Here is a 17,295-nt window from a genome sequence, read left to right on the forward strand (position 1 = left end):
AAGAATAGATGTCTTGGATCATTGCCGGTGAGTACTCTAGATGACACTTATGTACTTCGCCCTCAGAATCGCTGCACCATCGAAATCTGAGGCGTCTTTTGATCATGGTCCTCGGGATGCAGCCTGTGTGTTTCTCCTCTGCTTCTCCCGACTCGCCTGGGACGGGATGCACATAAAACCCCGTTTGGCGAGTGTACATGAGTCTTTGTGCCCGTAGCCGAAATTCGCAACAATTCGAAGTGCATAAACAGGTCAATCCTTATTTAGCCGTTACCAACTTAACCCACTATGTACCTATTCCTTCCGGCGAGAATGGCCAGAGGTCACAACAAACTGGACCCTTCTCACTGAAGAAGACATCGCGAGCAAGCGGGTCGCCTGCCGGCGCCCGGGCCAACCTTGTACCCGCTCTTCCCCAATCAGCAGGTACAAGTTATACTTGCTTCCGGGAAGGTTTATCCTTGCAGAACACCTCAGTCCTACTCACCGGGGACGGTTCTTTGTCGGCGGTCGGGCGAATTGCTGGAGGGCATGTTGGAGGCGAGTGTAGTGCACCTCAGAAAATTCATTACTCCACATTGGGTAACGAAGATTTTTGTTGCCATTATGCATTTTACCTTGACACATTGTTGGTGATGTTGCCCACTCATGGGTAAGACCAGTGTATCTGAGAAGTAATTTGAAGATTGGCACTAGCACATCATAGGATTGCAGGCAAACCAGTTCGGTTGATGGATTACCGCGACCAGGCAAAAAGCGAGACAGCCGAGCAACTGGGTCGATATATTTTCTAGAATTATGGCTGTCCAAGAGCGGGAAGCTGATCAAATATCTTCCTGAACACATTTGTTGTAACCTGAGTCAGCAGCACGAGCAGCCCATTCAAGGCTTTGAATGACCATCTGCTTTGCGCAAGGGCTGTCGACAGGAAGAGTGCTTAGAAACATTGGGTCGGCATAGTACATTCCACAAGGCTTAAAGTGTTGGAGGAAGCCTCCGGCCCGGCTGATGTCTGCTCGGCCGTCAAGGTGGGCCCCATGAAGCGTGCGTCGCTTCGACGTGGGATTGTACGTCCCTCGATGGAGAATTTCAGGGTCGTAGAAGACAGCCTCGCCGGGCGCCAGCGCGGCACAAACCTCGTTCGGCATCTTGCCCACATCACCCGGCGTGGCCTGAGTAGTAATTCGGCGCTCTATGGGCGTTCGGGTGCGCAAGTGAGAGCCGGGAACTACAAATAAACACTCGTCATGGTACAAAGCCCTGTGTAGGTGAGGATGCAGAGAAACCGCGTCTCAGTGGGAACGTTGAATCAAGCGAATAGGCCAAGCAACAATAATTTACATACACATTCCATTGAACGCCGCCATACTTGGCTTTGGAGGACAGCCTCCGACGTTCTTCCTCCTCGTCAACGCTCGACTTGATCGTGTCCCTATGCCAGTTCAGCGCAAAATGGTGGTCGCGAGGCTCAACGAGCAAGTTGTGGAGACCAGCAATGGTGTGCTCGCCGGGTGACATGTCAGTCAAATGACCGGTAAGTTCAAGCATTGAATGGGAGAAGTAAAACGCCGCGAAGGCGGGCTGTTCAAGTGTGGGATGCATGATATGCTGTGATGGATGAAAGGCGGAAACAAGCTGTTCAGCACCCGGCTGAAAGGGCTGGATAGCTGGTTAACTCGGTTGAGGAAATTCGCACTTGAACACCCCATACGTCTGAGGACTCATCATTCCAAGGGGGAAACTGTTTGCCCACGGTGCGTCTAGAAAAGTAAGACAAACGCAACACTGCAGGTCAGTCTCATGATCATTTGGTCAAGTCAATGATTTTAATGCATGTTCTTTAGAAGTCACGTGGCAGAGCTCAACTTGTAGGGCCACTGCTGGTTCCGGGTGCGCTGCTCGACTGCATCAGCGGCTTTTCTAAGTTCCTCCAACTGGTCATCATCAGCAATTAATCCTGGAAGGGCAAGGGACGAAAAAGGAGAGAGGCTTTCAATTTTTTTAATACATCATCAAGTCCAGCGACACAGAGTGAGTCGACAATGCAAAGAGATATCATCCCTGCAAGTTCTGACCTTGGACAACCACCAATCCGACTTCCTTAAAACACCTTACGATCGACTCCCACTCAGAATAATGAAACCTTTGAATCATCGTTGGAATTCGTCGTTGGTTGAACTTCGAAGACGGCTAAATTAACAGCACGGACTGAGACAAGTGTACAAGGTTTCGGGCTCCTCCTTGCAGAGCCTATTTCTGCTCGCTGCGGTAAACAGAAGAAAGACGGCCGACGGTCCGATGAGGTCAGATGTGTACATGACTCATAACCCGACAGCATCAGCTGAGGAGGTAGCAAGCACAGTACGCATACACATCTTCGGGCATGTGAAATCCACAAGTTCGTTTAGGTAAGGCGATCCGCGGACTTTCTTTCACTTCCTTGGCACCTGCCGAGCAAGCCCCCGGTGAGACCCAAGAGCAGAGTCCAGCGACGACATCTCCGCCTAGTTTTCACCCTCGAAGCCCCATGCCCAGACTGGTTTGACGATGGAGACCAGCAGAAACCGCCACACTCGCGCAAACATTCATCCTCCATGCTCTCACCCAGCGTTTTAAGGTTGGATCTTACTTGTTTTCTCTCTGCGACATACCTCGCATTGTGCTAGTGCAAGAAGCCTCAGACGGAAACATCGCCAATGGCCACGAAGGAAGTGTGGCCGTACTGAGCTTATTGTATAAAGTTGGAAACTTCTAACGTTGAGCGTAAGGCTAAAGGAGGCTGTTCTTTCACCCTCAGTGACAAGAACCTGCTGGTGTAGAGATATATTCTGCGACAAAGGACAAATTGGTTTGCATGTGCCATTGACTTGGATACAGAAAACATTCATCATATCTTCGGCTGCTTCCATCCCTCTCCAAGCCATAAAACCCGGCCATTACTATCCGTAATCCTTAATATACCTACCCAGAGTATCATTTTGACATGCACTCAGCATCTTCCAGACTTCGCAATCTAGGAGTACTTATGCTTCAATGGTCTCTGGCCATACAGCTCTTTTTGTCTTCTGTTCAGGCCAGGCCAGCCATACTCCGGCCTTATACTGAATCCAGTCACCCAGAGCAAACATTTCATGGCAATCAATTCATGGGAGCACCGGCCAGTTTACACACCTACTCGTCATGGAACTTGCCAAGTAAAGATTATCTGTGAGTGAAAGGACATGCCTTGATCACAAAGAAAATCAGACTGATTGCTTCAATCCGTACATGGATCTACCACATCAAACAGCTCTGCTTCGTCAACTTCCGCCAGTGGTGGGTTCAGCAATTGGATCGATGTTTGTGCTGATCAGCCTCATCAGTCAGCCCCCCAGGTAATTCTCCTCTGGTGGTACCAAAATATTAATCAATTTGAGCTTCGAAGATTGAAACTTGATCTCTCCTCAGCTTCGCCAGGATTATAAATTACCACAGATTGATCTTCCAAATTGTTTCAAGCACGAATCTACGGGAGATGAAAACCCAACGCAGGCTAGGCCTACAAAGAGACCTCGTACAAGGATTTCAGATCCTGAAGAGCTTCCAGAGAGTAATTACTGCCTGCAGGCTCCCAAGGCGTCATCTCAAACAGGTGCCTCATCTCAGGAAAAGCAAGAAGAGCAGGCGCATGTCAATCACGTCGCAGCTTCTCCCAATATGATGATGGTGGATGGAAGTAATAGCAAGACGCCAGGAAGCCGTTGGGAGACACTATATTCCAACTTGAACAAAGTCAAATTGCTAGGGACCAGCGCTTCATCAAAAAAAGAAAACTCCACACCTCCAGGGATTCTTTGGCAGAAGTTGTATTGGAACCGGCATAAAATAAAGCTTTTGTCGGAAGAAGCTTCGTCAAGAGAAGAAACCTTGATACCTCTACCAGACCAAATCCTCATGTTTTGGTGGAGGATGACCAAGAGTTTCAAGCAACTAAAAGTATCGGGGGATCCAATCTCAAACAAGTCCTCCAAGGGAAAAATGAAGTTGGTTCAGGGGCCATCAGAGGATCAAGCCAGCACATCTGCTGAGGCCAACAATTTGGATGCAATACCCTTCACATCAGCCAATGATTCTGATGGAAATTTATCCAAGTCACTGCACAATCCAAGTATAGCACCACACGCTATCTCAGAATCTCCCAAATCACCAGACCGAATGAATGCCAAAAAGCACTGGCGTTCAGCGGCCAACAAGGTCCACGCAGTCAAAGCATTTGGTCGCGTGGACAAGGCTATTCATTGCGCAGACCGCATCCTCAAAAATATTGATGGTATTATCTCTGTGGTTAACAAAGCCCTTGAGCACATTGATGATGTTGGGGAAAAAGCAGAAGAGCTTGAGCTTTTTTCTGGGTTGAGACAGAATGGATTTGGTAATTTAGAATTAATTCCCACCCTTTGAATACAAATTGAAATGGTCAAATAAAATATTAAAACTCTTGCACATCTTATGCCCTTTTGTTAATTTTCAGACTAATTTGTAGCTCTTTTGGCAAGATAATTTATGTATTTATCTTTTTGACAATATATTCCTAGTCCACTTCCAAGCCACTGGTTTTTTGACGAGTGAGTTTTTCAGCGGTCAAATAAAAATCACTCTGCCTGCGGCCTATCATGTCACTCCATTCTATATAGGAGAACTGTCTCAACAGTGATTGTACTTTCAGTTTTATTTTCTGGAAGAGTAGGATTGAATTATTGATGAACGCATTTTACCATGACCAGGGCAACAAAAAGATATGGATAAATATTATGATTCGTAGTGCACAAGAAAAAAAAGCTATTAATTAGTGAGTACAAAGTTGTGGTAGGAATCAACTACCACTTATTTGATCCCACATTTTAACGTGCGGCCGGCTTTTTGACACTCTGGAGCTGTTTCTTCTCTTCATCACATTGCGCTTTTGTGAGGCATCCGATCTTATCAAGACCATCCAGAAATCGGTCGACAATGATCCCGCTTTGACTAGCTAGCATGATAATATCAAATCGTTCTTTCACACTGCAATTGGCGCAATATTTCAACATCTGGCGGTTTTGATAGGAAATGTCAGTAATTCCTTCAACCTGATAGTGCGAGTTTTTAGATCGAGTGAATTCACGGTTTCTAGGGCCTTTTCAATCGCCGGGATCCGCGCTTCCAGCCTTGCAATCTGGAAGTCAAGAACTTTGACTACCCTGTTATAATGACAAAGAATCCAACGGGAGGGGGGTTCAATAGACTTCATTTTGAAGCAATTCTGCGTAGGGAAAATTTGAACAAACGCTCTGCAGTTCCGCGTGTGACCTCCTGCATGTGGTAATGTGTTCCCTAGGCTCCTTATCGCAATGTCCATGGCGATATACAGCTCTCGAGCGTTGGTCAAGAAAGTGATTTGCTCGGGAACTCTTTTTTGACTGTCAATAGTAAAGATCTCAAAAGCAGACATCACTGGGGTTGTGACAATGTTTGGTCGATAATGTACGGCCGACTATATAACCAATCAGCAACAGGTATATTAGCACTGATACGTGGAAAAATGTGATATTGCATTGCGCCCACGTATTTGATGCCCTTGTATGATAACTCTGGTATGGGAGGGATCATCCTTATCTGAATAGAGGAATAAAATTGAAGGATGTAAGACTGTTGTACTTTTTGAGTTTAAATTTTGAGAAAACCACCTTACCCCATCGTCCATGCAAGCTACTTCAAGATTTGGTTTGAATGGAACTTTGCCTGATCCCAAAATAAAACATGGCTTGGCGTTGAAAATTGATAGGTCGTCGGATTCGGCCACTTGAATGCTAGGGGTTGGGTTCGGTGCTATTTGGAATTCAGTTGGTTGTAGACTCTCATTAGCACCTGACTGTTTTTCTTGTGAGGTGAAACATACTCACCCGGGGATGGTATGGCGAAGACTATAGTAAATAGGCTCAGAGAAAGTGTGGTGTAATGTAAAATCATCCTGTTCTATCCAATGGTAAAGAAGTTAGCAGGGAAGATGCAAAAAGCAAACGAGTTTGTAGCTTGATTTATTTTCTCACCCAGCGGCCCAAGTTGCTTTGTAAATTATCTGAGTTGTTGACTGAAGGATTAAACCATTAAGAGCACGCCGAAGAAGAACGAAGTAGGATTACTGCTTAGCTGTAAGCCCAATAATGTAAGTTGGAAAGATATAGTGCCCAAGATTTCATCAGCGTGGAGAGTAGGCTGCGCTCACAACAAGGTCGTCTTGCGTTCCTTTCTGAATTACATCCAAAATTTGAATTGTCGCCGTGCAGGGATCCAGAGACTGGTTTTAAAAACGCTTCCAAGGAATGCGTTGGTGCCATCACTCAATGGTTCACAATGCATGCACACTGCCAACATACATATAAGCCTCAGATGTGTCGATCCCAGTTAATCTGGGAGGCACGCAACCGATTTAAAATTGGTTGCGCGCATCCGAGGTAACATTGGCAGTTGACCCCCCGAGCCTTTCTTCTTTCGGGTAGAGGCTGACCGATGCAAAATCGGTGTCCAACGACCGATTAATGACAGCTCGGTGGCCGCATCAACCGAGTTTTCAGATCATCGGTGGTTGGGAACCGATGCAACTGAGTATCAAATTCACCAACTTTGACTCGGGTGACGAAGCCCTCGGGTTGTTGTCCCCCGAGTTCAGCTCGGATGCAGATTGGGTGCGCGCAACCAATTTTGAATCAGTTGAGCGCATCCCAGATTAACTGGGATGTACATATCCGACGCTTATATGTTGGCAGATATAATGGATACAGGTGCAACGCTGTTTACATTCTCGATGTTTGCACCGTGCCTAAACTGAACACGATTATTTACATTAATCTTATCCGGGATCCAAGGAGAAAGCGTTTGGTTTCAGTTGTCATGGCCCGGGTTGCTTCTCCACTTACCTTTCGACATTCTCTTATTTTATTTCTCGGTACGGAAATCACTGTACCTAACGTATCCGATTTAATTCAAGTTGCTCTCTTTACCTTTTTCATTCATTCATTCATGTTTTTGAATGCTCCGCTCGCTACGATAAACCAAATGGTATTATACCACAGCGCCGAGTCCCTAGTACTGGGAGTTGGATTTTTTGTTGTGCTCTCATGGTTCGAAACATATGCCACTGCGTGCGTGTGCCAAGTTCTGATGAGCTCGCAGAAGAGCGAGCTATAGGTTAGGCGTGAATTTCCTGAAGCAAAATTCTGAGTGCATACAACTGGGATCGGGCATGGTGTTTCATTGCAATAACCCTGGACAAGGATTTCATGGCCTGAATGACTGAATTGTAGCTCTCCCTCACAGTATGCGATGCGCCGCGGGTCCAAGGATGTGTAAACTGTGGGCAAATACATACAAACTTTGTTGCCATGAGCGTTTATTGTCCATTTCATTTTTATTCATACCGACACCGTTTGGTAACCTCAGGATGAAAGATTGAATTTTAATTCTCTATACAAGCGTTTATATCAACATTTTATGAACGTTGGCCCATTGCCATATACATTCATGCTGAAGGTTCTATGAATCAGGTTGCAAGTCATAAACCAACGACATGCTTTCGCGAACGTCTTCATGGGCTGTAGGGCATTATTCCACTCTTATCCTCTAGTTCTCCATGTTTCACAGCCGCCTCGGATTACTTTAACATTTGCTGTCCAAGACCTGAAAGCAATGGCCACGCGGTGCACTCAAACACTGAAATGGCTGTTGGGCCTTTCGGTGGTGGGGCTTGTAGTTTTAGGGTGTTTTGGACAAGGTATTTCCATGTGCTTTAAAAAATATTTTTGGACTGGATAAAGAAATTATATGCGGCATATCTCTAACTGTCTGCGAACAAACTACCAATCAACAGAGCCGGGCAGGAATCCTGGACAAAATGTAACCAAACCACCCAACCAAAAAGCATGCTTCCTTGTGGACCCGTTGAAACTTCCAAAACAATTGAGAGCAAACCCAAATATTGCTTGCATTCAAGATGGCGTAAGATTCTAATCAAATCTATGGACTAGCTCAAAATGTTGCGAGAAGGCTGACTGTTTTTCACTATACCCGCAATGGCACCTCAGTCCAAGTCTATTCCACCTATTCCGGACTTATTCTTTGAAGGCATTAAATATGTAAGTCAAATTCGGCACATATTACTAAGGTCAAATTTTTTGTTGAATTGGGGTTGACTCTGAGAAGTCGTCTATAGATTTTACCAAGGATAGACAAAACTCGCCGTCAGGGTTTGCGTTCAAAAGATTCAAGGCATCAAGAGCAGACGGGCCAGACAAATTGGCATTTCTTAAAACCTCAAGACAACTTTACGACTCCGTGTGGATGGGTTTACGGAGTGATGACACAAGGAAACATAATCGAGCGATCAGAGAATTGGAAACGTAAGCATGTTCCTTTTCCCATTTGTGAGATACTATAGAGAAGATTGCGGATTCTTACGCTTTTCCCCCTGTTTTGCCATGATTTATTCTGATAAAGTGTCACATCATTTGTGAACCTTCAGATTCATCGCCTGGAGTCAGATGCTCCAGCAATAGAAGCTTCTTTGGCAAATGTGGGTCAATCCTTCCTTGAGCTTTGCCATAATCTTCTCAAATTCAATAGGAAATTGATCCCTTGAAATCTTGGAATTCACGCAAGGATTTAGGCTCTCAAGAAGTGTTTTCAATGTGATGTTAAAGATAGCTATAACATGATTGCCCTAGCTTCACAGAGCGGAATCAACACAGACAAATTTCTCCAGAACCTACCAGGACTCAAGTGTAAATCTGAAGAAGAATGCATTAATGTGCTGAGCAAGGGGGGAGGCTCTAATAAAGTCCCAGTAGATGTAGCTTCCCCAGAAAAGCAAAAGAAATACATCACATCAAACCCTGCTCTCAATAATTCCTCAGACATCAAGTTGAGCCTTTCTGTAGTTTTGAAATATTCATTATTTGTGCTACCACTACATGCATTTTGTTTTTTCTGAAGTTCAAAATTCACAGTGCTCTATCTATAGCCTCTCATCATGGGGGATGATATCTGAATCTTTAGTTATCCAGTTGACTTAACTAGTGATGTATTCCTGTAACTTATATATACATTTTTCTGTACCTATTTACCTTCATTGAATGTTGGATGTGTTTTTTTTGATATTTTTAATTGCACAACAAACCTCTTGATTCTGAATACAAATAATCTCAAAGTGGACATGCTTATCTGATGGAGTAATGAGCCTGAAAATAGCTGCCATTCATGGACCAGAGAAATCACCTTGAGATTGGAGATGAGTACATTGGAAGACTTCCCGTAGGATCTACGCCCCCCTTACAGACTAAAATTTCACAGATCTAAACCTTACTGGCTGGTGATAAGTGATTGAGATCAAGTTCTCACCAGCCAGTAAGGTTTAACCTGGCCTGACAGATCTGGCTTTTTAGCCCACGGTTTCAGCCTTAGAGCCAGCGCAGCTGGCCTAAAGTCTGCCCCTTTTCTACTTTATTATGAATAAATGTCAGCAGTCTTCTAGTCAAGACAGCGCAGACGGCGACAGATTACGGGCCGCTGCGAGTGAGAGCGGCCTGCACCCAAGCAACCCCTCCAACTAGGGAGCGCACTCAGGTGTCGCCCCCGAGTGGGCAGGCCAGCCCAAGTGAAGCATGACATTAGGCTCACCGACCTCAAGTAAGTGAGTGAGCAATACCTGGGCATCTTCTAATAAGATTCCCAGGTGGATAGATTGTAGAGTGCTGATGCACATCAAACCACAAGTTAACCCAGCATAGCTGGGGTATAAGTATCAGGGACTGTTCCTACCAGGAATAGCCCCCAGATCCGTTACCAAGCCCACCTTTGTTGTTGTATTTGACTCTCAACGCCGACTTACAACAATTGGGGCTTTTCTGATCCACCTTTTCTTCTATCCAACTTCCTCTTCAACTCCCCGCGCTCCGACTCAGTAAGTCAGATCTTCTTCTTTTATCTCTCTCATCCTAGATAGGACATCTCCACGAGTTCTTGAACTCAGGTTGTATCCGCTCAACCAGCCCCTTCTGAAGAAGGTGCGGCTTCCCTCCTTGCGCCTACGCGGCGAAGTTGAGCTCCAGCTAGATAGCTGTGACAGCTGAGATCAGCCAAACCTTAGTTATCCCTAAGGTTTATATTCACGGCGGTGTCACTCTAGAGACCCGCTCTGACAATAAATTGCTTCATATCTTTTTCATCTTAAGAGATAACCTTGTTTTGAATTCATATTCTGTTTCCTCATGCAATTTTAACCCTAGTTACAACTTACCATTTCTTTGCAGCTCTACTCCTTCCATATTGACAGAGTAACCTTTTTCACTGAACCTTGTTTATCTCAAAGGTACAGCTATGTTTCTACTTGATTGCTCTTCTTTTGCTGGCCTTTGCCCCATCTTTGATCACAGGTCTGCACCTGTTTTGATATCATCAACCAAAGGATTCTGCTGCTTTATATCCTTCTTTTTCTGTGGTTTTTGTAAGAAACAAACCACATAGGTTTCCCTTTAAAGAACCTTGACTATCCAGAAGGAAGCTAAAAAATTGTGGCTGGATTAAACTTTTCTAATCCAGAAGCCCTCCATGTTTCTTTGGTGAGAGGAGGCTGTAGCACTCTCTAGCACAGCTTGGCAGCACTCCCTTAAGGAGGTAGCATTGCCAGTGGAAGTTAGTACCCACCAGAATAACCTTGAATATCTGCTTATCTTGAATCTGCTTAGTTTCTCTCTCTCTTATATCTGTATTTTCTTTATCCAAGGAAATCCAAATATTGCCCCCCCTTTTCTTGTGTCCTGCTGTCACTAAAGAGACTTAGGCTCACACACGGGAAGTCATCCATGGGTATCTTCTGTGTGATAATTAGTCCTTGTCTCCTTTCATTTCAAACAGAGGTGCCTGGGACTACATAGTTTCATCACTAAGGTTTCTGAAGCTTCCAAAAAGTCATTTGAGAGGCATAAGATGGAGCAAGCTCATCATTCCAAGGGGGAAACTGTTTGCCCACGGTGCTTCTAGAAAAGTAAGACAAACGCAACACTGCAGGTCAGTCTCATGATCATTTGGTCAAGTCAATGATTTTAATGCATGTTCTTTAGAAGCCACGTGGCAGAGCTCAACTTGTAGGGCCATTGCTGGTTCCGGGTGCGCTGCTTGACTGCATCAGCGGCTTTTCTAAGTTCCTCCAACTTGTCATCATCAGCAATTAATCCTGGAAGGGCAAGGGAAGAAAAAGGAGAGAGGCTTTCAATTTTTTCAATATATATATCATCAAGTCCAGCGACGTAGAGTGAGTCGACAATTCAACCGTTGCAAAGAGATATCATCCCTGCAAGTTTTGACCTTGGACAACCACCAATCCAACTTCCTTAAAACACCTTACAATCAACTCCCACTCAGAATAATGAAACCTTTGAATCATTGTTGGAATTTGTTGTTGGTTGAACTTTGAACACAGCTAAATTAACAGCACGGACTGAGACACAAAGTGTATAAGGTTTCGGGCTCCTCCTTGCCGAGCCTATTTCTGCTCAAATGTATCTAAGCCCTCGTCCCTGAAGCGGCCAGGGGGCACCCATTTGGCCTGGGAGTGATGCATAGCACTGAGATCTCTCCCGCAGGGAGAGATCTCAATGCTACAGGACTTGTGTTAAATTCAATACACACAAAGTTCTAAATGTACCAAATTCCTTGTCCTTGCTGTGGCCAAGGGGGCACCCATTCAGCCTGGTTGAAAATGAGATACATAGCATTGAGATCTCTCCCACAGGAAGAGGACTTGGGACTAATCAGGAAATTTGGCCTGAGAGAATCTGAAAAGTTTGGTGGCAGAAAATGTCATCACCACCTGCAGAACTCAATTTTTGAATAGTTTGTTTGTCTTGATGGTTTGAAGCTTCTATTGTTCTGAAACAAACTGTTTATTCAGAATTTTGGGAATTAATTGCCCTTGCGCCCCAAAATATATCCAAAGTTGAGATGCTTTGCTGCTCATGGGAAAGGGAGTTGTGGCTTTAAGAAAGATTTAATTTAAGTGAGAGATAAAACTGTAAAAGTTGCACAAGTCTTCAAGAAGTCACTATTTTCAAAAAGAGACAGAAAAAAAATGAGAAAACTTGGGGGAAGCCACCTATGTAGGGTTGGAGCTAAGATGCTAGCGCTCAGCTGAGATAAAGTAAGGACTGCGGAAAGTGGCTTGAATATTTTATAAGTGACAAAGATGAAATGCTACGGGTATTTTTGAGATTCTCTCACACAAGAATCTTGTTGTTAGTCATAAAACCGGTCTCACGTGAGAATATTGTTGTTAGTCATAAGCCCGGTCTCACATGAGAATCTTGTTGTTAGTCATAAGCCCCCCCTGCACCTACGGCTTGGTTGGCAGCGGACTTTGATTGAACTTAACAAAGTCCCTCGCTGTTGCGGGCGTGTGACTTGCAAAGCAAGCCTCTGACAGCCCTTGGCGGGCGGGACTTATACCGCACCTCCCCTTTCTGGCGCACGGAGAATACAATTTTTACCCCACTTTTCACTTTTCCCCTTGTACCTCTCTCATTCTGTGATAAACTTTTTTTTTCTTGCTCCAGATCAGCTCAACATGCTACTGCTGAGGCTTCTATTTTTTTTATGTACTGATACATGTATGTCCTTAGAAATTACACACAGCAAATAAACCTCAAGACCGCTACCAACTCTATAGCCCAACTTTGCAGAAAGTAATTATGAAATGAGAGCACGGACTCTCTGGTAAATACATATCCTGTTTGACACCCAGCTAGCTTGAGGATGAGCAGGATCAACCGGTTGTTGAAATTACTCAGGTGAAAAGAATTGTGTGTTGTGGGATTTGAACCCACGACCTTCTACATTCATGAGAGCTGCTCTTATACCACTGAGCTAAACACACAGTTGGTCTTATAATGTGAGAAGATTTGGCTAATAATTTTTTTTTATTTTTAGTAAAAACAATAAGAAATAAAGAAATACAATAGAAATGGTTTTACCTAATAAAAACAGGAACTAAGATCAAGGATGAGAACAATAGACACCAGAACCAACAATATAAACTAGGACTTTCAGGCTAATAATAAAATAGAGGTGATCAGGATTCTGGAATACAACGGTCAAGAGAGAAATGGAAAAGATAAAGAAATAAGAACCTGTAAACAGCTGGCCTAGACTGAGGACCTCGACGAACAGACCGCGGACACGACGATGGAAAAAGTTGAGTTGTCGCGGTTGAAGAGTGATGGTCGAGATGAGGAAGGGAAAGATTGCCGGACGGTCAACAGGGTCCTAAGAGGACGGTCAACTGCTCTAAAAATGGAGTATGAGCACGCGCGGCTCTCTTGACGTCATTGCGCACTTGTTGCGCATCGCACCCGGGCGCACCGTGACCGTAAACCGTAAAGGACAGCAGGAAGAGACTAGAATCCAACACGCCCCCGTGCACCAAGCCCGTCAGGGAGGGGGCATACCAGCTCGTAAGACTCGAAGGACCTTGAATATTGAAGATCTTCCGATGGACTTGGTAAGAAAATCCGCCAGCATGAGATGCGTCCTCTTGAAAACTGGTGAAATTGTATCAGCTATTATTTCAGCTCGCACGAAGTGGAAACGTAAGTTCATGTGTTTTGTCTTGAATGCTGAGTGATTCAACTCATTATTTGCTAGCATAATGGCGCCCTGATTATCTTCAAAAATCTTGAATGGAAGATCAATTTGAATTTTTAGAGCAGAGTTGACGACCATCTTCAGCCAGAGGAGTTCCTTAGTGACTTCAGTAATTGCTATGTATTCTGCTTCTGTCGATGATAGCGAAATGGTGGACTGTTTCTTGGAGCGCCAGGAAATTAAGTTTTCATTCCAGAGGACTAAATATCCTGTCGTAGATTTACTGGTGATAGGGCAACTTGCCCAACTGGCATCGACGTAAGAAATGAATTCGGATTGATCAATTGGAGTTTTTCGAAGAGTAATGCTGAAATCCTTAGAGCCTTTAAGATATCGAAGACAATGTACTGCAGCATTCCAGTGAAGAATACCTGGATTCTTTAGAAATTGGGACAGACATCCAACGGTGAATGTAATGTCGGGTCTGGTTGTCACGCTAAGGTAGTTAAGAGCTCCAACTAGACCTCAATAGCGAACATTAAGCTTGTTGAGTTCTTCAATTTCGCGTTGGGATGCTTTGACGAGATGTGAATCAGGCTTCATTGGAGTAGCAAGCGGCACTAGAGAATCGCAGTTATATTTGATCAAGGTTTCTTTGATGTAGTGGGTCTGTGTTAGGTGTACAGACTCAGGGGATTGAGAAACCTTCATCCCAAGAAGATGCATAGCGCTGCCTAGATCTTTAATCTTAAACCGCTTTCGGATCAGGTTTTTAAACACTTCTGGTTCCTTGCTGAAGATAGCAATGTCGTCGACATGAACATACAACCAGGTGTTCGATGACCAGAAAACGCACGGTTCGGCGTAGCTACGATTAAACCCGACCGACAGCAACCAGGAGGAGAGAGTCAAATGCCACTCCTTTGGTGCTTGTTTAAGACCATAGAGTGCCTTTTTGAGGAGAAGAACTTTGCCCGATGGCACATCAAAACCAGGCGGAGGATTCAAGGTGATACGTTCTCTTATCGGCGCGTTTAAGAATGCACATTTGACATCGATCTGATGAAATTGAAGATTATTTTGTAGCGCAAACGTGATGAGTAGCCGAAGAGAAACTAGTTTGCCGGTTGGCGCAAACGTGAAACGGTAGTCTTTGCCGAAAATTTCCTTGAATCCTTGAACGCATAATCGGGCCTTGTATTCTTCAGCCTGATTAGAAGATTCAGGTTTAATCTTGAAGACCCAGGTGCAGTTCAGGGGCTTGTCATCTCGACTCTTATCAATGATGTCCCAGACATCGTAGCTCTCCATGTTAGTTTTCTCTTTGTAGAGAGCCAACGTCCATTTTTCTTTATCGGCGCGCATCATGACTTGATCATACGAGAGTGTATTATCGTCGGAAGAAGCTGAAGCATTGAAAGATTCTGGTACCCCCCTCCGACGATGAGACAATATGTTCTCAGCAGATACGTCACCAATAATTTCATTTGCAGCGCGATCAGGTGTTGGTTCAGCGGCAACAAAATCTTGCGGAATTTCTTGGTGAGGAAAGGGTTGAAAATGATCAACGTCAATGTCGTCTGTATCCGCTATGACCTCAAAAGGATTAAAGAAGTAGCTGGATTTGTCCAAACTCTTGTTCGCTAGAGACGGAAACACTGACTCATCAAAAGTCACGTTACGGCTAGTACAGACAGTTTTTGATTCAACTCTGATGAAGCGAACTGGTGATATTTGGATATGAGATCATATAGCTTGGCCCCTCAAATGGAGCTTGAAGCATATATTCCAACACACCCCCTTGCTTCATGCACCATGAACGAACTATGAATATTGCATATGCAAATCATGTATGTTTGTCATGCATCATAGATAATGATTAATGCATAACAATTAGGAAATTGAATATTGCATATGCATATGGAAGCATGAATATCAAGTATTCACAGGGTTTAGCCAACTTTAATTCAATTCACTGAGAGCATCCGTACTGATAATGTGTTGAAATTACTCAGGTGAAAAGAATTGTGTGTTGTGGGATTTGAACCCACAACCTTCTACATTCATGAGAGCTGCTCTTATACCACTGAGCTAAACACACTGCGGGCATCTCGATGTCGCTGCGGTCCGCAGCGACATCTGACGATTCAGTGGGGATTTGAACCCCGCGCGGCAAGTATTGCAGCAACACTTGGCCGGCTGTCCATCAGCCGGCCACCGGGGTATGTACACACAACGCACCTCTCGATGGCCGGCACAACGACCGGTCACCAAGAGGAGTACGCACTCCTCTCGATGGCTGGCCCGAGGACCGGCCATCAGGAGGAGTCCTTGTGCCGGCCGTTGAGAGTTGTCCAGACTCCTCTCGATGACCAGCATAACGACTGGTCATTGGGAGGAGGAGTCCACACTCCTCTCGATGACCAGCACAAGGACCGGTCATTGAGAGGAGGAATCCATACTCCTCTCAATGCCAACACAGGCCGGCTTCGAGAGGAGTACATGCACCTCGATGCCCGGTCTGTGCCGGAGTACATGCACCTTGATGCCCGGTCTGTGCCGTCCATCGAGGGAAGTGTGTATGTACTCCTCCCGATGACCGGGCCTTGGGCCAGCCATTGAGAGGAGTGCGTACTCCTCTCGGTGACCGGTCGTTGTGCCGGCCATCGAGAGGTGTCTGTACTCCTCTTGACGCCGGTGTTTGCTGGCATCAAGAGGAGTGTGAACTCCTCCCGATGACCGGTCCATGAGCTGGTCACCAAGAGGAGTGAGAGGAGTGTGTAATCCTCTCAATGGCCGGCACAAGGACCGGTCATCGAGAGGTTATGTATGTATTGGTGGCCGGCTGTCCAAAGGCAAATCAGCCGGCCAGATGTTGCTGCAGCTGACGCTGCATTCTGATATGCAGCGTCATGATGTCGCTGCGGGCCGCAGCGACAGCGAGATGCCCGCAGTGACACACAGTTGGTCTTACTGGTGATATTTGGATATGAGATCATATAGCTTGGCCCCTCAAATGGAGCTTGAAGCATATATTCCAACACCGGTCATCAAGGGGACTCAACCCTCTCAATGACTGGTATGTTCCGGTCATCGAGAGGATAAAGCCCTCTTGATGAACGGCACAGTACCGGTCATTGAGAGGGTTGAGTCCTCCCAATGACCGGTTGATACCGGTCATCAGAAGTGTCAAGTCCCCTTGATGACCGGCACAGACTGGTCATCAAGAGGGTTGTATACCCTTGATGACCGGAACATCCTGGTCATCAAGAGGTTGTACATATCCCTTTGATGACCGGTCTGTACCGGTCATCCAGGGCGTTGTATATATCCCCTTGATGGCCGGTCTTTACCGGTCATCCAGAGGGCTATACGGTCTCAATGGCGGGTCTGTGCTGGCGATCAAGGGCTCAGAGGCTGGACTGTAAGTCAAAAAAAAAAAAACAATATGTATATTTCATTGAGCACAGATCTCTTCTGTTACTTGACTTCAGTAAATTCCAAGGTTTGGTCAACTTTGAAAATTTATATCTATTCAAAGGAGTTTTGTAAAATAACTAAGGCCCCGTTTGGAGCCAATATAATCCGGGCAATATATGAGTTTTTTTGCCTGACATCCTATGTGACATCTAATCAGGTCCGCCAAAACTG

At 45.1% G+C, this 17,295-nt stretch overlaps 3 protein-coding genes across 3 annotated transcripts; 1 reads left to right on the plus strand and 2 right to left on the minus strand.

Annotated features, from left to right (window-relative positions):
- Positions 1 to 824: 824 nt before the first annotated feature.
- PtA15_18A213 (uncharacterized protein) lies at positions 825 to 2,154 on the minus strand (the record flags this gene model as incomplete). Its single annotated transcript, XM_053164730.1, has 5 exons — positions 825 to 1,260; positions 1,346 to 1,608; positions 1,697 to 1,760; positions 1,867 to 1,957; positions 2,076 to 2,154. 5 exons carry the CDS (start codon positions 2,152 to 2,154, stop codon positions 825 to 827), a joined length of 933 nt encoding a protein of 310 aa, XP_053028710.1.
- A 2,726-nt stretch (positions 2,155 to 4,880) lies between these two features.
- Positions 4,881 to 5,985, minus strand: PtA15_18A214 (uncharacterized protein; the record flags this gene model as incomplete). The annotated part of the gene is made up of 6 exons (XM_053164731.1): positions 4,881 to 5,066; positions 5,141 to 5,216; positions 5,304 to 5,509; positions 5,581 to 5,631; positions 5,708 to 5,844; positions 5,919 to 5,985. The coding sequence occupies 6 exons, from the start codon at positions 5,983 to 5,985 to the stop codon at positions 4,881 to 4,883; spliced, it is 723 nt and encodes a 240-aa protein (XP_053028711.1).
- A 1,716-nt stretch (positions 5,986 to 7,701) lies between these two features.
- PtA15_18A215 (uncharacterized protein) lies at positions 7,702 to 8,567 on the plus strand (the record flags this gene model as incomplete). The annotated part of the gene is made up of 5 exons (XM_053164732.1): positions 7,702 to 7,786; positions 7,883 to 8,010; positions 8,097 to 8,147; positions 8,215 to 8,411; positions 8,534 to 8,567. The coding sequence occupies 5 exons, from the start codon at positions 7,702 to 7,704 to the stop codon at positions 8,565 to 8,567; spliced, it is 495 nt and encodes a 164-aa protein (XP_053028712.1).
- Positions 8,568 to 17,295: the final 8,728 nt, after the last annotated feature.

The sequence above is a fragment of the Puccinia triticina genome, chromosome 18A (genome assembly GCF_026914185.1).
Source record: "Puccinia triticina chromosome 18A, complete sequence".
NCBI lineage: Eukaryota > Fungi > Basidiomycota > Pucciniomycetes > Pucciniales > Pucciniaceae > Puccinia > Puccinia triticina.